The 26,499-nt window shown below is 51.9% G+C and overlaps 1 protein-coding gene across 3 annotated transcripts; it reads right to left on the bottom strand.

The window, feature by feature from the left end:
* Nucleotides 1-73: 73 nt before the first annotated feature.
* On the bottom strand, nucleotides 74-25,984 carry FOSL2 (FOS like 2, AP-1 transcription factor subunit). Of its 3 annotated transcripts, none has more exons than XR_014051832.1 (6): nucleotides 25,089-25,984; nucleotides 15,087-15,338; nucleotides 10,173-10,280; nucleotides 6,520-7,794; nucleotides 2,285-2,386; nucleotides 74-494 (listed from the first exon to the last, which is right to left on the bottom strand). XR_014051832.1 is itself a non-coding variant. In XM_081484272.1 (4 exons), exons 1-4 carry the CDS (start codon nucleotides 25,188-25,190, stop codon nucleotides 7,273-7,275), a joined length of 984 nt encoding a protein of 327 aa, XP_081340398.1. In that variant the 5' UTR covers nucleotides 25,191-25,984; the 3' UTR covers nucleotides 2,450-7,272. The 3 variants fall into 3 exon arrangements, 1 of the variants encoding a protein (XP_081340398.1); XR_014051831.1 differs by having other exon boundaries at nucleotides 74-392; XM_081484272.1 differs by lacking the exons at nucleotides 74-494; nucleotides 2,285-2,386 and having other exon boundaries at nucleotides 2,450-7,794.
* Nucleotides 25,985-26,499: the final 515 nt, after the last annotated feature.

The raw sequence follows: 26,499 nt of genomic DNA, 5'->3' as shown, positions 1-26,499 counted from the left end.
CTCCACTGGCTGAGTCCTTAACAAGGACTTGTGAAGGTGTTTAGTTTGATTAAGGATTTGATAGTTCCAGAGGTGGAGCCTGGAGCACGTTTTATTTTTTCCTTTAAACCAGGGTGAACTTCCCAGAGACAACAGCTCACAGCCTGTGGATGGCGCCCTAGATGCTCTCCTGGGCCATCTGTCTCTCCACTGGGGCCCGTGGGGAGGAAGGAGGACGATCCTATCCCAGAGGGCAGAGTCGGGGGTCACAGTTTCTCTCCACTCCAGGCAGGTCCCGAAAAGGCGAAGACCAGTTGTGACAATGGAAAAGGGCGGGTGGACTTGTCCTAACAGCTCACAGCTTCTCAGGAAACAGTCCTTTTGTTGTGTCAGGAACAAGGGCAGGTGCGAGGCTGGTGGGGAGGGAAGGCTGTCAGCACTCCTTGTCGACCTTCAGGCCTGGTGGGCCCTGGGCCAGCGGGGTTGGGCTGCCCACGAACAAGTACCCATCCATCCTTTAAACACACAGGACCCAAGGGGAAATCACACCTTTTCATTTCAAACACAGCTCGGAGCCCAAAACCCAGGGGCTATGCTATAATCAAGTTGTATCAGTCAACTTTATAACCAAGTCTCCTTTTTTTTTCCTTTTTTAGCACTTCATACCTTTCCCTGTGCCTTCACATAAACTGTCTCATTCACCAGCCCAAGAAACAAACATTGCTGACCGCCTTGGAAAATAGCAACTCCAGGGGAAATTCCTGTTCCCTTACCCAGGGGCGGTCCAGTGAACAAAGAAAGCCCAGTGACAAGCATCCACTTGGGAAACTCTAGGTCCAGCATAGGGGACGGTCCTGGGAGTTCCTCACCAAGACGTCTTTCCTGGGAAAGAACCCCACTCAGTCTGAAGAACTCCAACTTTGTTAGAAATGTAATCGACAGCATTTACCATCAACCCAGATCACTGAACCAGTTTGGACCAAGACAGCCTAGACTCAGCCGGAATTGCAGAATTCCCCGATAGACCCTGTTAGAACCCAGTGGAGGTGGCCCCTTATTGTTTTTCTCAATTAAAAAAAAAAAAAAAAAACTAAAAAGCTTTCTGCATGCTTTTAAGGCATTTACAGCTGCCCAAAGAAGCAGGACTACTTATGACTCCACTTAATAAGCACCTGGCAATCACCAACCTCTCTAATTGCCATGTGGGTGAAGAGGTGGGAATTCAAACAAACGAAGGAGATTTCGAAGTGTTACTGGAAGATGAAAAATGTGACGGAAGCGCCTAGGCATGAGAGGCAAGCAGAGACACATGCTTCTCTCAGGACAGCGTAACCCAGAAAGCCGATCGAAGCCGATGTGAATATTCCCAGCATCTGCCTCCCCAACACTTACATGGAAAAGAGCCACATCAACTGCTCAGAAAAATGCAGGTACCACTGAGACACCCCAGGTACCATGGCCTGTGTTGTCTACTCAAGCAGAAGTTGTTGCTGGGAGGCCGTGTCAAGAGCTTTGAATGTCCGGTTCCCTCATACCCCAGGCCTTCTCAAAAGGGAAAGGAGATAAAACGTGGGGGTTCCCACAGCACTATCATTACCCTCCCCCTTTACGGAGAGGAAACTCGGGCTCAGAGAGATTACAAGTAGAGGGGCAGGGCTAGGATTCAGAGCGCCCGTAACTCTCACAGTCCGGAGCTCTTGGGTCCTCCAAGGAACGAGGCCTTCACCCTGGGCTCCTCTTCCGCAGATTAGGAGTGAGTGGTGTTAACTCAGCACCTGACACTCAGCTGCTGCCGACCATCCTGACTGCTAACTACTGACACGTGTGCCTCCCTAGCATTTACACCGCAGGGGAAGAGCACCCAGGAGAGACACTCCCATTTACCCCCGGCTTCCTGGGCAGCAGGGTCTGGCTGACACTTCTCAGTGTTCCACACCCACCAACCTGTGTCTATTCAAAAAGGACATCTGGGGATGTGATCATCCCACTCATGTACATGCCTTGGTTATTTCCAGAGGCCTGAGCCTGATCTCATGCAACCTCCTGGACCCTCTGAGCAATACCTTAAATTGGCTTTTTGAAGATTCTCAAGTCTCCAGAGTCAATTTTATTGAAACAAAATCCGAAGTGCCCCCAGGAAGGGACAGCCCTGTGAACTGTTAGTGGCTAGCACTTGGCAGCTAGCTGAGAATCAGGCCCTAAGAAGTGGGAAATAGGACTGGGAAGGGGTTGGAGGGGGTGAAGAGAAAGAAGCATGAGAAAGTTGGTGCGGAAGGTCTAGGCAGCCCCACCCCCAGCAGCTCACCTTCTAATTTTGCCGAAAGAGATTCCCAGGGAGTTGTTCCCTGCTTCCCCATTCCCAACAGAAAGAACAACTCTTTGCCCACGGAGCCAAAGGTAGAACAGCCTAGAAGGAAAAAAAGAGAAGTGACAGGAAAGATAAAAAAGACAGAATAAACCAACCATCAGAGGCTCTTCAATCTTAATTCATTTTATTCTACAAAAAGCTACTCAATTGAAAGTGAAAAAGCTAACAAAAAAACAGGAAAAAAAGTTGTAATATGTTCTTTCTTCCATAGCAGCAAGCTTTTTCTAACAAGCTTTCTTTAGTGCAAATACTGTAGGCTTGTATTACAGTAAAATAACAAAACAGAACAACAACAACAAAACACCACCAGAGATGCTTCAGAGCTGAGCTACTCCTCAAATTTCAAAACTATACAAAGATTTTTGAGCTCCTAGTCCTGCCTGGAGAGGCCTATTTAGAAGCCTTTCCAATGGGACCATTTCACCAATACTTAATAAAAAAAAAAAAAAGACAAGGTGCTCAGAAAGATAATTAAGTTCCCCATCAAGCTGTAGGAATTTTGCACAACTTTTTTTTTTTTTACCTCCAGGATCTTAGAGCAGTCTTTATTCCACATCATCAACATACCTCAAATACAGATGCACAAAGCTTTTGATTTGCCACGATATACCAAAATACTATATATACATCTTTCACTTCAGAAAAGACACCCTGATACCTATTCTTTATACAAATGTGAAAATTTTTCTTCCTTGACATCAAGTAACCACAAACTAAAATAAATGGAATAAACTTTTAATCATACACAGAAAATAATTTTTGAGGAACAGAGCAGGATCTTTCCTTGTGTTCTCTTCTAACGTAGAGTTCTTGGTGACCACTGTCCCCAGAGGAATGACACACCATCTTTAAAAACAGAACCTTTTTTTATACAGTTTATACAGCACAAGTCACAAATCATTTTAGAAACAACAAAGCATCATTAGCCTAAATTAAAAAAAAAAATTATAAAGAAGAAAGAGGGAGAGAGGAACTGAGCATTTTAATGCTATCTGTTTCTATTCAGGCTTGGTACAACACAAAGATGTAAACATTTAAAATAAATAATAAAATAAATGTCAATTACTTCTCCCCCTTCCCTTCCCATGCCCTGCTCAAAATTTGACCCAGCTCCTCCTGAACATGTCAGCATTAGAAAATTAAAACCCTTTGTTGATGTACGACCAATATACTAGAAGCATGAGAAGATGTCACATAGGTAGTGGGGTGACTGGTTTCCTTTTTAAAAGGTGCAGGAGGACATGGGCACACCTAGAAATGTATACACACACACACGCACACACACACACATACACACAACCCGTCAATAAATAGTGAGATGCTGGCTTTTAAGATTGAATGCCAAGAAGACTCAACAAGCAGGAAGTAGCAAGACCACTTTACTTAAGTTTTTAAAAGAAAGTTACACACACCACGTATCCTATTGGTCCACAAATTCTGTAAGGACTCAGGTTAACCATCTGAAGAGTGCAAAGGAGCACATCACAGGGGAAACAAATTTAGAGGTGGGAGGATATTGTAGGGGGTGGGTCTTTGAGAACAAACCTCAGACTGAAGGCAATCTTGCCTTGGATCTTTGGAGAAAGACTTTCTCACCTCCAAGTGTTTTTGTTGATACATTAGTGGTGGGCCTTTAATAAGGGAAGTCCTCATCATTTAGTCTCACCCTAAAGAGGGTGTATATATATAAAAGTGCCTAACACAGTGCCTGGCACATAGTAGGTGCTATTCTTTTCCTTCTTAAAGAGGCCACATGGATGTCTGATCAAGGGAGGAAATCAACCTAAAAGTTACAAGATGAGATTGCAAGAAGTACTGTTGGTCCATCAAGGAAAGGGGAGAAAAGTCCCAATGCCTATGAGTTGAGCTCAACTTTAAAATGGAGCCTAGTGGGAACAGAGAGGAGACTCCCTTCCCCAAAGCCTGAGAAGGGAACCAGTAGCCTCTGATGGTTCTTGGCTTTGAGATGCTGGTGTAATGGGCCATAGTGAAGATACCTGGCCAGTCTCACAGGCAGAAAAATGATTTCTTTCTGAAAACTTCCCCAGTGAATGCTCTGCTTTGAGTTGGCTCTGGTAATTGCCTAAGCTTCACCTGGGATCTCCTCTCTGTCCTGTGTCAGCAGCTGTCCCTATCCACTCGACAGGAAGAGGGCTGTTCCCAAGAGGCTAGCCAGGTGGCCAAGGGGACTGTGTGTTTCATACCAGCCTGTCAAGGAGTGCCTGCCCTATCCTGTCCCAGAGCTGCCTGCAGCCCAACTGGAGTCCACACCAGCTGCCTCACGGCTGGGGACACAGAGGGGCACGGGGTTCCCTGCCCAAGTCCAAAGGCTCCCCCTGCCGCTGCTCCCGAGGAGGAGGAGAAAGGAAGGAGGAAGAAGCAGCAGCCCTGGTGTCTGGCCGCAACTTTGGAGAACCAGCCAGAAGGCAGTGACTGAGGATATGCCTATGAGTTAAGAGTGCATATTCAGCCTTCTCCAAATAACCTCTGGCTTTGGGGAAGCCAAACTACCTCCGAGAACAAAGTTAGAGGGTCCTGAATAGAAACACAGCTCAGAAACCTCGAAGTCCTGCAAGGCGGCTGGGTTCTTGCTTTCTGCTGGTCCCAAAGCCAATGCAGTTTGAAATCTGAACTAAAGCCAGACTCCGTCTCAGGAATGTCCAGCCTGGCCCCAAGTCACATGCCGGGGCCTGCCTTGGGATCAGGGCTGTGCAAAGTGGGGCACAAAGGGACTTGAGAAACAAAACACCAGAGAGCAGCTTCATTTAAGAAATATATAATACATATATTCAAAAAGAAGTAAATAGCTCCCAGTTGGCCACAAATACCACTTGAGATGATTAAGTCTTTCAGAGCTGAGTTCACCCCAGTTCTTTTTGTCTGTCTCCTGCTACTCCTAGCTGACTTCTGTGTCCTTGATTAATCTGAAGCCAGAAACCCAAAGGCCCCATCTGATTAGCAGCGCCCCTCCCAGAACCTTTGGGGAGCTGGGGGGCAGCGTCACAGCCAAGGAATGTGGGAAATAACATATTTAAAGCATTTGGGGAAAAAATCCTGTTTCTTTTAGTCTCCTCTCTTTGCAAGCCCTATCCCTCCACACATCATTTCCGGTCATAGTGGGCTGCGTATTTTAGGCATTGGGCTGTTCCATTCTGTGTGTCTAGGGCATGGCAAGTGAGTAACATTAAATACCAGCCGGCGTGCCAGGCCTGGGTCTGTGAAGGGAACAGGTGAGCAACCATGTCATCGCTTTTTCTCTCTCTCTCCGGAGTCCAACTTTGAGATTTAACCCCCACTGGGTTGATTTAAATAATATCTATATAGTTTTAAATTATCATACAATGATCTCTAGAGCTGAATCACAATAGCAGGGCCTCCCTCAGAGCACTAGCTCAGCAGAGGCCAATGCTGGAAGACCAGCCTTGGGGAGAAAAAAAAGGCTCCGAGGGGTGGCAGGCGGGAACTCCGCTGACCTCTGCGGATCTGTGCTCCTGGGGGGCTGGAGGACCCCCTTTCCCCATCCCCCACCCCACGGGAAGGGGCAGCTCTCTTGCAGTGGGATTCATCTCTGATTTCAGCAGCCCCTGGGGAATGGCTTGTAAGCTGCAAGCCACAACAGCAGCTCTGGGCCAGCTGTTCACAGCTGGCTGGTGGACCTGGGGAGCACACTGGGGTGAGGGGGCAGGGAGTGTAAGAGAAAAAGCACGAGATCCATCAGGTAGCAGATGACCACAGAGGGTAGCACAGCCCAGCACCTCGGTGAGAGGCGAGAAGCAGGCGCTAGGGCTGCTGCGAGGCAAACCCCACTCCGACTGCCTCCCTCCTTCCTCCCCCTGCCTTTCCATCCACACCAGAGGTGATTTTGAGGCTTGGGGAGGGGCCAGGCCCACGCTCATTAAACCTCCACGGGTGGCGTCACTCTGAGAGGCAGGGTGGGGGAGGGTGGAGCCGGCAGGGACTTGGAGTGACGTGTGGCTCCGAGGAAGGAAGGAGAGAAGGGTCCGAGGCAGAATGACGAGGCAGTAATTACAAGAGATGTCCTACTCAAGACATGGGGTGAAAAGAGGCTGGCTGGGACACCCGTGTGGCTCGTTGGCACTATTCCTGGCCATTTCTGGCCTGGTAATTAGGCATTTGGCAAACCCAATCCATGCCCCAGCTGTCTCACTCACACCCTGTCTTCTGGCCAAGCTGCTCCTCCAAAAGCCGTCTCCGAGGATGGGGAGGAAGGGTCCTCCAAACCTCCTAGTGATGGTGGCCTCTCCTGGAGAGCTCAAGGAGCCCTGCTGGCGGTTCCAGAGATGGTGGTGGACCAGAAGTGTCAGAGGAGGGAAGGTTCTGTATTGCACATGGACTGTCCCCTTCTGGACAAGTCAGCCCCAGCCAAAGAGTCACCCTGGTGCCCCCTCTCCAGAAATGAAGAGCTTTACTATTCAGACCACCCAGATGAAATGTCATGGCAAATTTGATAAAAAACTAATAGGAAGTGAAATTGATACTGGAGGAAAGAAGGGGCAAATAGAGGGAAGGTGAAACCAAAAAGGCACTGAGCATGCTTGGTGGGGCGGGAAGAATGCCATCACTCCAGAGACACGTCGGAACCAAGGGACAGGAACGGTCCACACCAGCTTCAGGCTCTTCAGAAGCCAGGGAGATGCCCGAGTCCACCAAACCAAGTTCTCCAATGTTTTTCAAGAAACAGGATTTGCTTCGCAAGACGGACGAGGAGGAGGTCCTGTGACTTCCGAGAGCTCATCCAAGTCCTCCGGCGACTCACCACCAAATCCCACCTGGGTCTCCCCAGAGCCAGCAAGCTCTCTGGCAGGGTCCCCCTCTTCCCCTCATGGCCCTGGAGCGCTGGAAGGTGCTGGTCCCTGGGCAGGAGGCAGTGACGAGGACCCCCACCCCTGCCCCCGGGAGCTGGGTTACAGAGCCAGCAGAGTAGGGGAGTTCAAGGAGTCTGATGACTGGTCCCCACTGCTACTGCTTCGGCGGTGAGCCTTGGAGCAGGACTCAGAAGGCGATGCTGGCGACTCCTGCTCCAGCACGCTAGGGTAGGTGAAGACGAGGTTCGAGGTGCCGGGAGTGATGGCAGGAGTGGAGGTCACCACGATGGGGGTGTGCAGGGGCTCCTCGCCATAGAAGCCCCCAGCGATGCTGATGGGCTTGATCACGGAGCGCTGGGCCTTGTCCAGCCCCGCCGATGAGGACGAGGGGCTGTCCTCTTCCAGGGGCTCCTGTTTCACCACCACGGCACCGACCCCTCCACTGGCCCCGCTGCGCAGGGCCTGCAGCCCGGAGGCTGGCGGGGACCGGCGTTCCTCGGGACTGATCTTGCACACAGGCCCATGGGCCACCAGCATGAACTCCAGCTTCTCCTTCTCTTTCTGCAGTTCAGCAATCTCCTTCTGCAGGCCCGACTTCTCCTCCTCCAGCTCCTCAGTCTCCTGCAGGGGAAGAGGGGCCTGTGAGGGATGATAGGGGATGGGCTGAGGGGTGTCAGATCTGGGTGAGAGAGGGAAAACCAAACACGGTCCTCAGAGGGCTGACCATGAGTCTAGTGACCTCACATCCGACTGCTTCTGGGCCACCTGCATGTTCAGGATTCCTTCTGTTTCCAGAACTCCAGATTGAGAGCTGAGGTAAGTTAGCTTGGAGGAAGGGTGAATTAACCCTTGTAGTGGCCATGACTGAGCACTGATAATGAAACTGAGTTTCCAAGAGGTTTAATCATTTGCCCGATGCCACAGAGCAAGCAGATAGAGTAGCCTGGATCTGACTCCAACGTATCTGATTGCAGAGTCCACGTGCTACTACACTTTTCTGTCAGGACTGCCCCTGGTACCCCGAGGGGGTGAGTAATAGTGAGACCTGGCGGGGGAAGGGAGCAGAGCAGGCAGCTGCACCCCTCTCCCCCCATGCCTTCTCAAGGCCCTCCAGCTCATCAGGACATATCGACACTGAACTCTGAGCCGCGTGACTGGATATTTGTCTGCACACACAAGCCTAGGAGTACCTGGCTTGTAGGAAGTGCTCAATCCATCCCATTGGATCTTCCCTGCCCCTCGTCCCTTTTTTTGCTCTAAGCAGAAAGTCTATGCTTCAGGACTCACAGAACCCCAGGAGAACATTCAGTTCAGCCCCCATGCTTCAACAGATGAGACCCCTGCCAGCCTGAGTGGGCAAATGAGGCCGGCAGGGACCCTCTGCAATGACCTCAGCCCTTCCTTTCACACAAAGCCAGAGAAGCAACAGATGCATGTGGTGGCGGGGGGTGGGGGGGTCGTCATGGAATTTACGGAGAGGTACGTGTCACCAGCCTCCTCCCCACTTTTCCCGAACACAGATTCCTGTTTGAGAACGAGATGACATGGGCCAGAGCTTCGCTAAGCAAAGTACAGCATATTCCGGAGTGAAAAAAACTTTCCATCTGTCTCAAGGGTCTGATGAACGTCATGAGCTTCTTCTGAGAGGCTTCCTGTGCAGGATGTGGCTCAGGGGCCTGGGTGGCTGGGTCGTGGGGAGGCGGGGGCGTAGGGTGTGAGGCTTCAAGGGGAGAGAGGGGAGGAAAACCGAGGGGCCTTGGGGGGCAGGCTATTCTGGGGCTGGTGGCAGAAGCACCTGGGGGTAGACCCAGGGGGATATGGCTTCCCGAAAGGTTAGTGGTGGGGAGGGCTCTCCTGGGGTGTCTCCCAGGGAGTGCTGATCACTAATGGATCCGCCCCACCTGGCATCAGAGAGCTCTCACTCCTCCTCCCGCCTCTAACACCTCCATATACCTATTACAGGCATCACAGAATTCACCCAGTGCACATTTAAGGCCCAGGAACGAGGGCTCCAGGATGGACAAAGGGAAGTGGAAGCAGGGAAATGGTAGCTGGGAGGATTAAATAAAATAATAGGATGTGCAAGGCCATTGCGATTTCCAGAGCTCCAACCTGGCTGCTCAGTGCAAGGACCGCTGACACAGTCCACCTCATTTCCTCACTTGGAAAACATTCCACCCAGGAAGAGTCAGTCCTGGCTCTGGGTTTCCTCCACATGGCACACGGCCCCTCCTGGAGGGCTGGGCTCTGGAGGGAATTACGTGATGTCGGTCAGGTCAAGGTTTGGGGAGGGAAGGGTGGGGCTGAGGGCCCCCAGGTGGGGCAATTAGGCAGTGGGGGAGAATGACTCACAGGGCAGAATGAGGTACCAATGAGGTGACAGCTTCGGGTTCAGAGCAGAGGCGGGGAACCCTCCTGCCCACGGAGGATATGAGAAAACCCCAAGATAGTACAACTCAGCTGCCTATGATCCATCCCCATGAGACCAAGGGAGCACCAAGACCCTGCAGAGGTGGAGAAGCCCAGAGAACCAGATAGCTGAAGCCAGGCTGGGCCACTCCTGCTGGCGGCAGGCAGGCAGGCAGGCATGGGGGTGGCTGGAACCTGGGAAGAGGAACCCTGGAGGGGACAGGCCTGGGCCTGCCTGGCTCCTGGCCGGCAACGGTGACACCCTCTTCCATCCCTCGCCCAGGAGCCCCAGCAGGTCTCAACACAGGATCCTTCGGGTGCTGAGGTTGACAGGGTGCCAGGCCCAAGAAGCTCGTCCAGTTCTCTCTGGGTCCAGGCTGGGTAATAAAGGCCAGCTTCCTTCTCCCCACCCCCGCTCCTTCAGATCAGGGCAGGGCTGACCCATGTGCTCAGAAGAAGGAATGCTTCTGCCCACATTTACTCTCCTGTCAATCACCAGGGATGACGGAGGGAGGGGAGAGGGCCGGGAGCCCTGGGGTCCCAGCTCCAGCCCACTCAGGAGCGCCCCCACCCCATGCAGGGCTCCTCACCGCCTGCAGCTTCTCCGTCAGTTCCCGGCGGCGGTTCCGGCACTTGGCCGCAGCCAGCTTGTTCCTCTCCCTCCGAATTCGACGCTTCTCCTCCTCTTCAGGGGATAGCTAGAGGCCAGGGTCAAAGATCACGGTTAGGCTCGGGTGCATGGCTCACCAAGATTTTCCGCTTTTAACCGCATTGTAAGTAGGGGAAGAAGCCCTTCTGGGACTAGGCGGGGAAGGAGGAAGGCAAGAGGAACGTGGCTGAGGGGCCCCAGAACATGTACCTCACCCCACTTTGGGTGCCTGGGGGTAGAGGGAGCACTCAGAACTAAACCCCTGCCCCCAGAAGGTGATGTCACATGTTTGAAGGGAGAACAGGGTAGCCATGGGTCAGAGACTCACCAGACCAGGCATGATGGCAGCATGTGTCATGTCGGCCCTGATTCAGTGCCAAGACCCGAGAATGAGCTGGGACCGTTCCCCAGAGAGTCCCCTCGTGCCAGGCCTGGCCCCACCCACTTAAGCAGCTTCCTCCCAACTCGGCCTAATTACTCCTCCCCAACACTCTGCCTGCTCTGCAAGCCTCATTATCCCTACTTGATTATGTAGCTGGGCCCAGAGTAAGAACCACCCGGAGGGGGGGGCATGTTCTCTTGCCAGAGGGCGGGAGGGAGGGCCACCCCACTCCCAAGTCCCTCTATCAGCCCTTGAGTGCTGGCTGCTAGCAGTTCAACCCAGAGGACTCACCAGTGTACCTGGCACAGTGCTGGATTGGACAGCACCGGCAAAAAGGAGGAGGAGCCCTGGGGCAGGTTAAAACCCTGCTGCCCACCACATCTACTCATTCAACCAACCAGCCCTTCAACATGCCAGGCATGGTTTGAGGGGTTATAGATTTGTCAGCGAACCAAATGAACAAAAATCCACTGCAGAGCTTATGACCTAGCTCCTTATCGGGAAGCTACTTAGGGGCCTGCAGCTCAGGCCAGAGGGCAAGAACTCTGCTCCACCATCAGGGCTGATACTCTGTTTACATAGAGCCCTTCCAGAGGTGATGTGAGGAGATGGCTGTGGGCCAAGGCAGGAAGGAATTCAAAAGGAAAGAGCCCCTCCTTCAGTGATCAGACCCTGATAGCACACCATCTAGGTGCCAAGTGATGTACTGGGGGCTTAGAAGATTCTGGGGGCAGTAAGGCCCGAGTCCTCCCCTCAAGGGACATGTGGGGAAAAGGCCAAAGCCATTTTTGGAGGGGCTGAGAGAGAAGCTGTCCCCACTGAGGGATGCTATCTGGACCTCCAGCCAGCCTGCAAGTGAGGGAGCCACTCCCTGGGCTGGGCCCAGGCCAGAGTCCCCAGGATGCTGCCTGCAGAGCAGGGCACAGCATCATTGTGTCCCTCCCTAGCATCATCTGTCCTTGCAGTGGCCTCCATGTGGGGCGCACTGACCTGAGCCCATCCAGCTGGTAACATTGCTATTAGTCTTCAACTCTCTTACAAAGGCCCGGTCTTCGAGCCCATACTGGATCCTGGCTCCACTTCCCTCCTCAAGCCGCTGTCCCATCTCCCCGGGAAAGCTGACGGCTCCATGGTCTCTCTCCTGAGAAGTGTCAGGTGGCTCAGAGCCAAATGCAGATGTGGCACTTCTGGGTGGACCCGGACAGATTACTGACCCTCCGAGCCTCAGATCCTCATTTGAAAAGTGGGGTTAATAGGACCTGCCACACCTCCCACAAAGTTTCTGCAGGGATCAGATGAGATACAGTGTGAGAATCCTCTTTAAACTAGAAAGTGCTGGAAAGAAGAGGACGCAGTCCAGAGGTCTCCTCTCTGATACCCTTGCTGCACTCACTGAGCAGCAAATCAACCTGACACCCAGAGAACACAGACTGGGGCACCCTATTCTCTGTGGGATCACAGAAGATCACAGGCTGAGGTCACAAAAGGCCACTTGGCCAAGGCCCTGAAGACCTGCTGCTCCAAACTCCATCTCAGCCTGAGCCCAAGAGGGACTGAGAGAGCCTGATGGCCCTATTGCAGCTCCAGGTTCAGGGCTCAGCATCAAAAGGCTCCCCGGGCTCCCCTTGAGGCCCAGCTAGCACCCTGCTCCCTCACTGATGAGGGGCAGACAAGACAGAGAGCTGGTCCTGATCCACTTCTGCCTCCATTCCCCCTGGACAGATTCTGGCCTTCCCAGTGCCTTAGAAGTTTCTCTCCTGTCTGGTGAGGTACAGGGCAACTTGTGGGAGCTCTTGGCATAGGAAGTGTTCAGGGGCGGTGACAACACGGTTACAGCATGAGTGTGTCACACCACCACGTATCCACCCACAAGCCACACACACCCTCCCTTCCCCGCCACTGCTGGCCTCAGAGGGAGCCTCTGGGGCAGGCCCCGGAGGAGGGCAGTGAGGCACCAGGCCAGCACCATAACAGCCTCTGCCCCCCAGAGGAGGCTGGGAAGGTGGAAGTGAGCCTCAGAGAAAAGACCCTAGAGCTAGGAACCCAAAGAGCCAAGTTCTAGGATGCTGCTGCCTAAGCTTCCTCCAAGCTGCCAAATGATGGCCTCAACTCCTAATTGACATGGGATAAAATGTTCCTGGCTTTCTCCTTCTCTCTCAAAAATGGAAGGAAACTCTCCAAGGGCACGCCTGGGTGGTGTGATGGGAAAAATCATAGGGCTGAAGGTCAAAGGGGGTGGATTACAGTCCTGGCTCTGCTGCCACTCACTGCACGAGCCTGGGCAAGGCTCTTCTTTCTAGGCCTCAGTTTCCTCATCTGTAAAATGGGTGCAGAGGGAAATTTAGAAAAGCCAGTCTCCAAAGTCTCTTCCTCTCTAACTCTAATCTTGCATATTTGGTGTGACCTGGATCCAGAAGATCCCTTGGAGAATGGAATGGCTACCCACCCCAGTATTCTTGCCTAGAGAATTCCACGGACACAGGAGCCTGGCAGGCTACAGTCCACGGGGTCGCAAAGAGTTGGACAAAAGAATGAAGAGTATTTAGCACATTTTGCTTGGCTGTCCTGCTAACCTGGGAGTCCCTCACAAGCCTAGCTTGTAAAGGATAAGGGGTCCTTTACATACCAGGAGAATCGAGATCACCAGCGAGTATAAAGCTTGGTACCCTGAGCTCCCTGAAGGAAGCACACTTAGAGAAGGACATTGGGATCGCTGCTACTGCATATTTATAACTACAAGTATGGAAGCAGCAGTGAGGGGGGATATTGGCCACTTGCCCCAGGAGCAGAAGCCCAACAGGACCTGGGAACTGTCTGTTAGTGTCTATTACACACATCTCCCCATGTTGCCCCTGCACAGGGTCCTGCCATTAAGAGAACAAGCCAACAAGTAGTGGATACAAGGCCCAGCTTTGTCCTCAGAGGAATGGGATTCGTGTGAAAGTTTCCAGTTCCTCAAAGCAGTGATCTTTGTAATTCTAAGTGTGCTGGGGACTAGTGGCGGGCTTCCCAGGTGGCACTAGCAGTAAAGAACCCACCTGCCAATGCAGGAAACATAAGAGACCTGGGTTCGATCCCTGGGTGGGGAAGATCTCCTGGAGGAGTGCATGGCAACCCACTCCAGTATTCTTGCCTAGAGAATTTCATGGACAGAGGAGCCTAGCGGGCTACAGTTCATAGGGTCACAAAGAATCAGACACAACTGAAGTGACTTAGCACACACGCAAGGGGACTAGTGGCACTGGATCCACAGTTATCCACTGGGCACCATGTTTGAAAGGTCCTTGTATTGGAACACTGTGGGCCTGGGGATTCCAGAGTTGAGGTGGACAGTGGCTGAAATGGGAAGGGGTTCCAAAGCTGTAATAGAAGTAATTCTCCATGCTAACATTTCAGTTGAAAAAGGGATTCTGCTACTAAAGTATTTCCCTTCCTTGAGCTCACGGTAGCATGGTGTTGTAGAAAGAGCACTGCAGAGGGGTGGAATCCCAGAGGCCTGGTTCTAGACCACACTTCCCCAGTCACTGGCCAAGTAGCCCCAGGTTGCTGTTTGGCTGTGTCATCTGTGAAGGGGGACAGGTGGGGCTCTTACAAGTCTCATTCCCTCATTTCTAGAATTATGCATGACTCTGATTTCTCTTTTGGGAAGCGGGGGGCCATCACTGCCCCACTCTCGATTAATACAGACGATGGGCCTTTGGAGTCTTGGGTAGATGCTATCTAGAGAGCAGAGGACCCGCCCCTTTCTGGCATCCTTCCCAGCCAGGTTGGCTCCTGCTCAAAGCTAAGCCCCTTGAGGGGAAAAAAGGCTGCTGTTGTCTGACCCCCACTCCCCCAGGTGTCCCTGGAACTTAAGGAGCTGAGCAGACTCCAAAGACCCCAGGGTCCCAGATGCACTTCTGGAATGTGCATCCCAGGCCCTTGAAATGGGCTCTGGCCTCGAGTTGGAGGCCTGGGACATGGAGGGGCGATGGACACACCGTGGGCAGTACTGGCCTGGAGGGGGTCCCCTTTAGGACAGCTGGGTTCTTGCCCATATTAGATACTAGGAGACACTTAAGGGATAAGCCCACAAAAGCTCCCAGCCAGGGTTCATCGGCTGCTTGTCCTGCGGTCCCTCTGCCAAGCATCAGAGGATGCTGCTGTAGGCAGGTCCTAATGGTCCTGCCTGTGTGCTGACGCCTCACCATTCACCATGTGCTTTCCCACCATGATCTCATTCCAGTGGCAGCAAGTCCTGGCCGGCAAGACACCATCCCCATTTTGCAGCTGAGGAAACTGAGACTCAGAGATTCTAAGGGACAGGGGCAAGATGCCTGACTCTCAGGTCGCATGCTCTGTTTCCAAGGATGAGGGTCCTGAGTTCCTTCATCTCCCCAGTGCTCCCAGAACACACACCCTGCTCCTCGCCAGTCTGCAGAAAAACACTCTGCATTATAAAGCCACTGATGTGGCTCCCAGTCGGAACTGTACCTGCTCATCTCTCCTCCTGCGGCCCACCGTGGTGCCAATGGTCTTGATCACGCCGGGTCTCGGGAGCGCCATGTGCCCAGGGACAGAGGCCAGGCCTGGTAGGGGGCTGTAGGGGTGTGAACGGGTGTATGGGCTGGACATGGAAGTGATCACCGTGGGCTGCACCATCCACTGCAGATCCTGGCTGGTCGTGATGGCGTTGATGGTAGGGATGAAGGCGCTGCCTGAGCCAGGCATATCTACCCGGAATTTCTGAAATGAAGAGGAAGATAGGATTGAGCCAACAAATACTGCAAAACAGGCCAAGCAGAGATAGGAGGCCAAAACCAGCAGAAAGCAGGGTCAGTGCCTGGAGTGCCGAGGTCAGGATAACTGGGCGGGCTTCCTGCACATCCAAGAATCAAGGGGATTTTAACTCTTACACGTCAGATCCGCTCCCTGACTGAGGTCCTGGAAACTCCATCCCCCACTGGCTCAGGAAAGATGTGGTCATATCCTCAGTGGCTGCCAGGACAGATGTGGTCCTCAGCAGCTCACATCCCAGAAGGCCCTCTCTGAAACCCTCCAGGCCAGCTATGCCCTCATCTGCAGGAGAGCAGGCCTCCCATCTGGGCCACCTGAGCCTCTGGGTCACTTGCTCTTATTCCCCAGGTACCAGCTTAGGATCCTCTGAGGAGATTTGCAGACCAACTGCTCTACAGCAACAAAGATCACCAGGAAGCTTATCATATCTGCTTCTGTTACTTTCCAAACAGCTTCATCACCGGGCTGTGATCCCATCAGGGTGAGACCAGGTCCATGAAAAGATGTCCCTGACCCACGAGACTGAAAGTGGTAGCCTTTGCTGCCAGACTTCCCCTTGCTGTCCTTGCCCTCCTTGACCTTCACCCCCATCTTGAGAGACACTGTGTCTCTCTCTACCCATTTATGTATCTATCTATCTGAGCTCACAGGCATGTCTGTGGGAAACTTTGGTGCTGCTAGCTCCGAGTTTTCTCCCTCTCACTTAATTTACGCCCAGACCACGTTGCAGAGCCCTGTGGAACATGCTGCAGGAAGCAGTCTATTTAAAATATAACATGATGACAGAGTACCAAAGCTAAAATGGGCCATGCTCCTCAGCAGCTGGGCCTGACCTTCCTTCAGGGCAGCTACTAGAAAGTGAGAAGGAGGGAGAAGGGGAAGACCCCCCCCCCCACTTCCAGATTTTCAGGGGAGAGCCCCCCTCCTGGAACCCTCAGCCTCAGATGATTCCTGTTCCCACAAAAAGGTTCTGCACATCCTTTCTTCCCTAACTTGGAGGATGAAATGATGAAAACAATAATAACTAACACTTACTGAGCACTTACTAAATGACAGGCGCCACAGTAGTGTTTAACCTAGATTATCCCATTAATTCTCCCTCTGAGGTAAGAACTACCATTATCTCCATTTTAGAGGCAGAAATTTAGGCTTAGAGAGATTAAGTAACTTATCCAAAGCCACGTTCTAATAAGCAGTGGGGTCAGGATTCAAACCCAGTTCGGTCTGACAGAGAGGTCAGGTCTCTCCTACACAATGCAACACGTTGTAGAATTGTTTTTTTCTATCTTGAAATCCAGCCCCAAGTGCTGGTATCCACCCCCAATGCACCTGGACAGAGCATCAGGGTCATTCCCACCCAGGGTCCCTACAGACCTTCCCTCACCCAGGAGGCCCCACAGGTCTGTTTGACCCCAGATGAAAGCCCACTGACATTAGTACAGATGCTATAGCATCCCTGCTTTTGCAGCCCAACCAAGATTAGAAAGCAGCAATGGCAGCTGCCTCTAACATGGTCTTTGCCCCTGGTGATGACATCCGTGTTCCTCTGTGTAAATAAAGTGAAGCTTAGAGTACTTCATTGCAGCTCAGGGAGCTGGGGACCCTTCCTTGCTCACTCCCCTGCCTGACCCCAATCTAGGTGGTGGGATGGGGCTGCTTCACCTCCCAGACTAACCTGGACGAAATGGATTCTGGGATTCTGTGAAGTTGCCAGTGCAATGGATTCTGGGAGGCAATGAGGAGAGCTGCCCAGTGCAATGAATGGATTCTGAGTCATCTCCCAAGGCAAAGACAACTGGGCTTTTTATCAGGAGCTGACTGAAAAGTAGCAGGTGTATCTGAGTATGTGTGATGTGTGTGAAGGAGGGCTGGGTACAGTGAACATGGAAGGATCCAAGTGGGAAATGATCTTCAAGGAGGAAAAACAGACAACCAGGGCTGGCCATAAGGAAGAGGGCATTGGGAACAAGTGAGCAGCTGAGTGTGTGCAGAAGTACTAAAGCCCAGGGGGCTATGTCTCTCTTAGGATGCTGAATTGGGAGGGAGGCTGGGAGGTCATCTGAGTCAGGAGGCCTGGATGTGAGGCCTTGGTGAATCACTGGGGACTCAGTTTCCCTGTCTGGAAAAGGGAACAGTAACATCAAAATCTTTGCACTATCACAAGGATTAAATAAGGAGCTACTTGTAATCACAGGCTACGAAAACACACCAGTGGTGCTCAACCCTGGCTGCAACATTAGAATATTCTGAGGAGCTTTTCAAAAACACCAGTGCAAGAGCCAGCCTTACCATTAGAGTTCTAAAATCACTACTTTCAGATGGGGTTCTGATAAGGTGTTTTTAAAAAAAAAAAAAGCTAAGGAGGTTCTAATGTGCAGTCAGGGTTGAGAAATGATGCTCCAAATAAATGGAAGGTGCTATCATCATCATCACAACGACGACCATCACGGCCACCATCACCACACGCATCGTCATTGGAAGTGTCTGTGGGAAGGGGTGGCTCCTGGGAGAACTGCCAGCTTCTCATTCCTGGGAAGCACCCAACATTTTTCTTGTTTCTCTCCCCGAGTCAGGTTCTGGGTTTGAAAGACACCCGAGGCATCTAGTAGGACAGTTTAATGTCCTTCCTTGGAGGGGTGGGGGGCTGTCAGCTTTCCTCTCAGGAGAGCACCCAAGAAGTTGACTCCTCATTCCAACAAACAAAAGAGCTCCCATTTCAGGCTAGGGGAGGGAAGCCAAAAGCCTGAAGCAAAGCTGAAAAGACTAATTCTGCTTAGGACTAAGTGGCAGACTCTCAGCCCCTCTCAGGGGGTCCTCTAGTCCACTACCTCTATGATGGTAGGTCTACAGAAGGCCGTGCCCAGCCATCAGCCAGATTCCTTGCAGCAGTGGCTTGGTCTAGACAAAACAAGACGCAATAAAAACAAGGCAGTAGGTAATGACTGCCTCTAAATACACGTACAACTCGTTTCAGAGGGAGGTAAAGCCATCTGGTTAACACACTGCTTCTGAATTGCAAGGAAAACAATGTCCCAGCCCCAGAGGGGACTGGGGCTCCGCTAAAGAAGGCTTTGGTCTCCAGCAGGAGCCTGAGACACACACAAAAGTTTAAGTGAGATCTGGCAGATTCATGTTTTGTGTCAACTCTGAACGTATTTTTCAGAAAGTGACACTGGGGTTCGAGAGAAGAGGTGAGCCTCAGAGTTTGTGGTCCCACAAACTGGGGGCATTAGCCTGGCATTTTTCTCTGCCAAGGACCCAAGAATCAGTCACATGTCATGTTGGGGAGAAATCACAGTTCTCTACCAATGGGTTAACACCAAATAGAAACCAAGATGGGCCTTCTCAGCTGTAGGTATAGGGTGGTTTGATCCCTGTTGCAGCACCAACAGGGATGTTGGTGTGCTGGGGGTGGGGGGCTAGGGGAGGTAACCCAGGACCCTCACTTGACCCCCCTGGGGCTCTCCACTCCCTTGGAAACTCCTCCTCTAAGGACAGCATGGAAGGTGCTGGATGGCTATGTGGTATTCCAGTCTGGCAGAGCCTCCAAATGCTTTATTTAACTGTGTCATCCTGTTGACTTCTGGGTGGGCAAGAATGCCTGTAAAAGGACAAATTGCCCCCCTCCCTCCAACCTCCTTTGGCAGTTTGGCAAACTTTTGCTGTAAAAGGCCAGATAGTAAATATTTTAGACTCTGCGGGCCATAAGGTCTCTGTCGCAACTACTCAACTCGGGCACCGTAGCGTGAGTACAGCCACAGACGAGATGTAAACAAACAGGCGTGCCTGTGCTCTCTTAAGCCCTATTTACAAAAATACTTGGGGCATAGTTTGGCGACCTCTGTCCTAGAGGATTATTCTCATCTCGTAAGCTCAGGTTGAGGGGGAAAGAATAAAGAGAGGAAATGAGAAAGCAAAAAATCAGAACCATTCTTCTAACCCAGGGAGTCAAGCAATGGACTCTCACTAGACAGCGTGAATCTCTAGAACCTGAAGCCGAAGGTTGAGGTTACAAGCCTTGAAGGGGGTCTTTGGGCAGCAGAACCTCCTTATCCTGAAGCAACCTGAATTTAAGGGAGCCTTGGGGCTGCTCAGTAAGTATGTGTGTCCTCCTGCTGCCTATGAGAAAGCTCAGAACACGGGGCCTTTAGTGGTACCCAGCTTCATCAGATCAGAGAAGTCCCTACAGCCCAGAAGTTGCTAATTTGGGGAAATGACCTTTTTGAACTCTATAGGGCCTCAGGTTCAGAAAGGTCTAGGAAGTAGGGTTTGCTTTCCTGCAGACATGGATGTGGCAGGGCCTATCCCAGAAACTCCTGGGATGAGGGGCCCAGAAGTGGCATTTAAGATGGAATCAGAGTTGGTGTTCAGGGTCCATCCCCTCAGCCAGGCATTTCTCCACCAGGTTGACTCTTGACTGGGCCACCAAGCACTCAAGCCATCAAAGCCCTGAATACCTGGGACCTGCCTCAACAGGTAGAAATGATTATGCATGTCTGAGAAGAGACTGGGTTCTCTCTCTTAAGAACCCCTATTTTTTAGTTTCCCAGCACAGGAAAAGGAAAATTCCAACATCCCAGGAGACTCGCTTGGGGGAAGAGGAGAGGGCAGGGCGAATGCTGCCTCAAATGCCTCAGAATAAACCTGTTGAGGTCCAGTTTGACTCAAATGCTCTGTACTTTTACTAAATGTGGGGTGTTCTCCAAAGTCTTCCCTGTGGAATTCAACCAATTTTCACAGATTCTATATGGGACATCACCTTAACCTTTGACATTTCATTCCTGAGGATCAGCACTAATGTCATCATGGAAATGGTCATCAATAACTCATAATCCCCCCCGCCCCCCCCTCCCATTTTCCAAGTGATCTGCTTCCTGCCAGGTTCACTTGAAGGAATCACGTTATTCTCCTTCACCTAACTGTTAGGGTGAAGAATAGCAAAGAAAAGAAAAAAGCAAGGAAAAGAAGGTGACCAATACTGAGTTGTCCACCAGGTTCCCTGATGTCTTTCCTTCCAGGGCCCTTTTGGACAGAAATTCCACTCCAAAGCAAGAGGGAATTCCCGCCACCCTTCTGTAGACCCCACTCTGTACCCCCACCAATCCTAAGACAGCCCTGCACTCCCTGGGAAGGGCATGCCATCTCATCCCCTCTACAACCACAGCAGGTGAGCACAGCCAAGTCATCTCCCTGTGACGGGGGTGAGATGGCATTGGGTAAGATGACTCTTACACCTTCCCTCTCTGGCCCAGTGAGTCCAAGAGGGACAGAGTTACCAACTGGAGTTGGGAACAGATTTATCTGCCTCCAATCAGGGCAGTTGCCGTCATTTTGAAATGCTGTGGCCACAAAAGATGCCACACACAGCATGGAAGAGACGTAGTCACAAAATAGTAATTCTTTTTCTTTCTTTCAATGGATAGACAAGAAACCTAGCCTCCTGAATTCTCAAAATCAGTGCCTTTATTCCCCTGTAACAGGCCAGGGGTTGGGGGGGAATCAAAAGGTCTAGGTGGCAGAGGTGCCTGCTTTGGTGTGCCTTGTCTTGGTGACTGCTCTCCCAGGAAGACTCTTGAGATGGTGACCAGCAGGATTTGGGGTCACATCTTGCTTTGAACCCTGCCAGATCACCCAGACCTCACACATCACCCTTGGTTCCTTCTATGCCAGATCTTTTGATAACTTCCAAATATTAAATTCACCCTCAAAAGACAAAAATATGTTAGAAGGGAGGGTTTTCAAAAGAATTTGCTGAAGCCGATTCCAAAGAGGGGTGTTGTAAAATCTTTCTGAGTCTGACTAATAGCGACAGCATCCAAATAAGAATTTAGTCTCCTCAAGGAACGATTATGAAGGGGATAACAGCTGATTTGGATGCATAAGTTCTGGTGTGTTTGTATTAAGACGGGAAAGAAAAAAACAGAGGCTCCTAACTCTACACTCACCTTGAATAATGAGCCAGGCAGAAATAAAGCAATGGAAATGCACTCAGGGGTTTGGATAGGAAAATTCAACTGCCACTCAGACAATACGTGACTGCTGCTTCACCCCATTCACTTTGATGAACCAGTGACACTGACTTCCACCAGCAAGAATCAACGGAACAGACAAATTCCTGGGATAACATTTTGTTTGATCCTAATCTACAACATCTGTGAGATCAAGGCAAAAAAAAAAAAAGGGCACCAGATCCTTAATATACACCTCCCACCTTCCCACCAATTCTGAAGACCATCTCCTCAATTTCCAGTGTCCTACTACAAACAATATCAAGAAAACAAGCCTTGGGAATTTGAAGACATTGTGCTGGCAATGAACAGATATAAAAATAGAGAAAGAAAAAAGCACTCCTTTTTCAACCACACTTTATTTAGAACAAAACAAAATTAGAAAAGAAACTGCATTTCGAAGTCAAGCAACTCCTAGTTAACCACTGTTAAATATATGGCATTTATTTGTCCTGAATTAAAAAGAAAAAAAAAAGTCCTAAGAATTTTGAAAACTCACCAAGTTCCTCTCTGGGGCTGGAAAAATACATTCCCCAGATAGTTCTTCTAAGAATGTCCCGTAGGGGGCACTAGAGAGGCATGATTGGGGCTGACTTGGGAATCACAGTCATTTCTGGTAAAAGTTCTTTGATGTGAGGAATGTCCCAGCCTGGTACAGTTGGCAAAAGTTCACTCTGGGGAATTTTGTGTGTCTGTGTGTGTGTGTGTGTGTGTGCGTGCGTGCGTGCATGTATATGTGTCTGTCTGTCTCTTGGAAAAGAATGGTTGCCAAAGAAGAGAGTTAGTCTGGTATTTCTTGGTTCCAAAAAGGAACTGTCTCCTTTGATTTATTTTCACAAGTTATCTGAGAAACAGACAAATGGCAGCCTTGGAAAAGTTCTGGGTCTTGTTTTTGTTTTGCTTGTTCATTAAAAGGGGGACAAGCTGATGAAAACAAGTTATGAAATGACCTATGTTTGTGTAACTGGCTGGATTGCGTAATGCTCAGGGCCTGAAACCGTGAGTCGAGCAGTCAGCCAGGGCATATATCTGGGAGGTGTTTTCCTAGCAAAGTTAGGAAAGAGAGAAAACAACAATAAAAAGAAAAAGCCGGGGGTGGGGGGTGTGTGTGCAACTATTAGGGGCAAATCAAATCACCAATGACCAATGTCTGAGATTAAAACTATAACTGGAACAGGAAATATTTTTCATGCTTCAAGTTCCTGCCACATACAAGAACAGAGGTTTTAACAAAGAGTTATCTCCCCCCCCAAGTCACTGAAACTCGCGGCCATGTGTTAAGATCAAGCTTCATGAAGTGAGAAGAAAGTCCTAGGCTGAGTAAACAGCAACAGTAAACAGGAAATTTCTAAGGAATATTAGACCCCACAAACAAAAAAATGAGAAAAAAATAATATTCACTTGCCCAAAGTATAACCAGAGCTCTTACACTGAGCTGCCACAAAAGGAGGAAGGCCCATCACCAACTGCCAGGAAAGTCTCTCCATAAAGGAAGCTAAGAGAAATAAAGTGATTACAGGTTTTATCTGGTATGCAATAAAGTTACCTTGAGCCCGGGTGGGGTCACAGACATGTGAAGTAACAAAAGCTTCTCACGTCAGCTCTTGGGACCACAGAACAGCTCTGCTCCCAGTCACAGAGATGATGGAAAAACCCTCTCCCGTCCTCCCGCCACCCCCTCCCTCAGGAGTGGACAGGCTGAGAAACTTGCCCAAAGCGGCATTACCTTACCAATCCCTCTGGTTTGAAAGGCGCCTTGCTTGAGCTGCTGGCCCAAATGGACAGGCACATACGCAAGAACCCCGTGCACCAGTTATTACTAATTGCAAAATTCTCATGTGTTACAGCACGCTAGGAATTAGCCAACAGCTGCTTTTTGCTTCGGTAATGAGGCCCCATTACACTCTGCTGGACTGAGTTCTCTTCCTTCTTCCTAGCTTTGGTTTCCTGTCTGATTTTCTTCCAAAACAGGGAATTGCCTCCACTCACATCCTGGGCTCAAAGCCCTAGTGACACAGATTATTCAATCGGGGTACTGATGTCCGGTCTGACTTCCCATCCAGGCCCCAGGGTCTGAGCAAAGCCCGGCTGCAAGGTTGTAACATTTCAGTGATGACTGCCACACAAACGGCAGCCAAAGGAGTGGATGAGAAATCAAAAGATTCCTTCCTGATTTGGAGAGGCAGAGAGGGACATTTTGGGGCTGTTGAGGTGGAGAAGGAGGGAATGGATTTCAAATGACTCCAACCCATTGCCTAATGATGGCTGGATTCAATAGAAACCACCAATAGGGCTGGAAAGCAAACAAAATCACTTTGGGACAAGATTTGAAACTCATCACCTTAGTGTTCATTATTAAGGGTGCATGCACTGACTGCACCCTCAATGCACTGACAAGGCTCTCTCCAGTGGGTGCTTATGGGGATACCAGGGCAGGTAGAGGAAAGACACAGAAAAGTCATTTTGAGGTTCCACCAGGTATGGGGAACCACTTTGGAATAAGACATCCCTCCTCAGTTACTAAAGAGAGCCACGTTTCGATTTTATTCTCCATCAGGTTCCCTCCTCCCTGGAAGCCCACCCCAGCCCCTCCGGTTGGCTGGCTTATAGAGGCCAAGGCCACCGCCTAACCAAAGCAACTCTTGCTGCAGCCAAGTGGGCTAGAGACTCGGCAGATCCTGACCAGGACGGGCTTCAGGCTCTAGCAGCCTTGTTTGTTAAGCTCCCTCATAAGCCTCTGGGTGGGTGGGGTGCGGGGTGGCTGTTGCAGAGGGCAGGCACCCCACCAGCACCACCAACCTAGCAGCACTTTTCTGGTATTTATTCTGGTATTTATAGACAGAGATGGTAGGCATAATCCCTCCAGTGCAAACCAGTCCGCCTGCTTTAGAAACAAGTTATTTCTCGGCTTCCAGAACCATTCAGGAGCCTAGAGGAGGTCTCTCCAGCTCCCCTTCTCTCTGCAGCCGTCGTGGCCCCAAGTACTCCCCAGACCCCAAGGCGCCCCTTCGGGTGGTAGTTCAGGCTCCTCCGACCCTAACAGGAGGTGGATGGGCGCAGGGTACACAGGCGCACGCAGCCGGAGCCAATCAAGGCTGCCCTCCTCCTTCCTGACCTTCGCACCTGATTCCGAGTGACAACTTTCGCCCTCACTCTGGATCACTTGAAGGAGCCCAACCAGTTTCCGAGTCCCCAACCTCTTTCCGAAATTAACTAAGACCAACGGCGGGAGAAGGTGCGGGGTCGCGGTGGGGGAAGAAGGAGAGGGCTTTTTCGCAGGAATAAGTTGCCTAGATGTCGGAAGGGGCCCGTCCGTGAAAAATTGGGGAGGGGGGGTCCACCACGGAGATAGAGGGGAATGGAGATGAATTCCTGGGAGAGGAGGTACAGGCTTCTGGGAACGGGACCTGCAATTCCAGGAGCTTGTCTGGATACGATGTAGTGTGAAGGACAGGGTTTGTAGGCTCTTTCAGCCCACTCACCGCTCCAGTTAAAAAAAAAAGTGTTGGCGAGGGTAGAGGGGATGAAAGGAGGTGTGGGCAGGAGATGAGAATTCAGAACTTACAATGGTGGCCCGTAGGAATTTTCTCGCCAAACCGAGAAAGGGCAAAGAAAGCAAAAGAGGCAGTGGCGGCGAGAGGAAGGCGGGGGTCCACCCGCACCGCCAGGTGCACCCGGGGCCCGCACCTACCTGCTGGCCGCCGCCGCCGCTGGAGTAGGACTCGGCGTGCGCAGGAGAGCCGCTGCTGCCCCGGGACGAGGTGTCAAAGTTCCCGGGATAATCCTGGTACATGATCCGCGGTGGGGGCCCGAGAGGAAACAGGGTGTTTTTCTTCCCCCGCCCTCGCCAGGGCCGCGCACCGGCTGCTGTGCCCTGGCTCTCTGCTGGCCGCGCCTCAGGCTTGTCCCCCTCGGCGGAGGCACCCCGGGAACAGGGCCCCGTGAGCGCTGCACCACTTCTTTCCTGCTCTGCGAGCGCCGCGGGACCAGTTGTCCACCCAGTCCCTCCCTCTAAAAAGTCCGCGCGTCCCTCGGTCCCTCCCCTGCGCGCGCCCTCCCGCCCCCGCGCGCAATCGGAGCCCAGCCGGGACCGCCGGCTCAATCAAAAATCGGTAATTAAAAAAGAATGGGAGTCAACCCGGCGGGTCAAGCCTGCCAGGTCTGGGGACCCCCGATGTCAGGGCAGAAAAGAAAGAAAAAAAAAAAGGCAGAAAGAAAGGCTGCCCGCTTGGAGAAACTTCTATTTCCTCCTTTTAGAAAAGGAGCTGAGAATAAACTTCCTGTCGGTCGACTCGCCGCCGGAGTTTGGAGCGGCTCGGACACTTGACTAGGAGAAGAAGGCAGCCTGCGCCCGGCCCGCGAGGATCCAGCTGAGCCGGCGTGGAGAGGGACGCGGTGCCGCGGCTCCGGCGCCCGGACCTGCACCCCTTCCCCGGCGCCAGCTCCCGGACGGGCCCGCCTTGCCCGTCCGCGTCTCTCTCTCTCCCTCTCTCTCTCCCTCTCTCGGTCCCCGCCGAGCGCCGCTCGCTTGCTCGCTGGTTTGCTCGGAGCCCCAGCGCTCTGCCCGAGATGAGTCACTACAATGGCACGATTTCAACTCCACACTCTTTATTCTCCAGCCCCTATACCTCACGTCAACCCGACTCCACCTTGCAGGGAGGAGCGCGCGGAGAGGCGGGGGGAGAAGGCCGAGGAGGAGGGGGAGGAGGAGGAAGACGCGCGGGAGGAGGCGGGCGCAGCGCTCCCCTATCTGTCCCGGCTCCTGGCCGCGCTGACGCCAGCCGCACACCCCGCGCGAGGAAGGAAGGCGGTGGCGGGGGTGGGAGCGGACCGCTGGCGCGGTTTGGGGGAGCCGAGGCAGCCTGGCCCATCCCCACCCCCTCGGGCCACGCGCCCGTGGTCTGTTCCACTGGCGCACGTTGCCAAAGATGGTCATTTGCGTTAGAGGACGCGAGTGCGGGTTCCCTCGCTTTCGGGTGACGTGGAGGGAGAGGGATTCCCTCGCAGGCTCCCGAGCGCGCCACGGCCTCCCCACCTTCTCCACTGCCCGGGGAAGGGGCGCAGGGCGGGGCCCCTGAGAGCCGCCGCGCGGGCCTCGGCGC

Source organism: Giraffa tippelskirchi, chromosome 4 (assembly GCF_054371585.1).
Source record: "Giraffa tippelskirchi isolate mGirTip1 chromosome 4, T2T-mGirTip1v1.2.pri, whole genome shotgun sequence".
Taxonomy (NCBI): domain Eukaryota; kingdom Metazoa; phylum Chordata; class Mammalia; order Artiodactyla; family Giraffidae; genus Giraffa; species Giraffa tippelskirchi.
The sequence above is the reverse complement of the archived record's forward strand: the minus strand, read 5'-3'. Positions and strand labels throughout refer to the sequence as shown.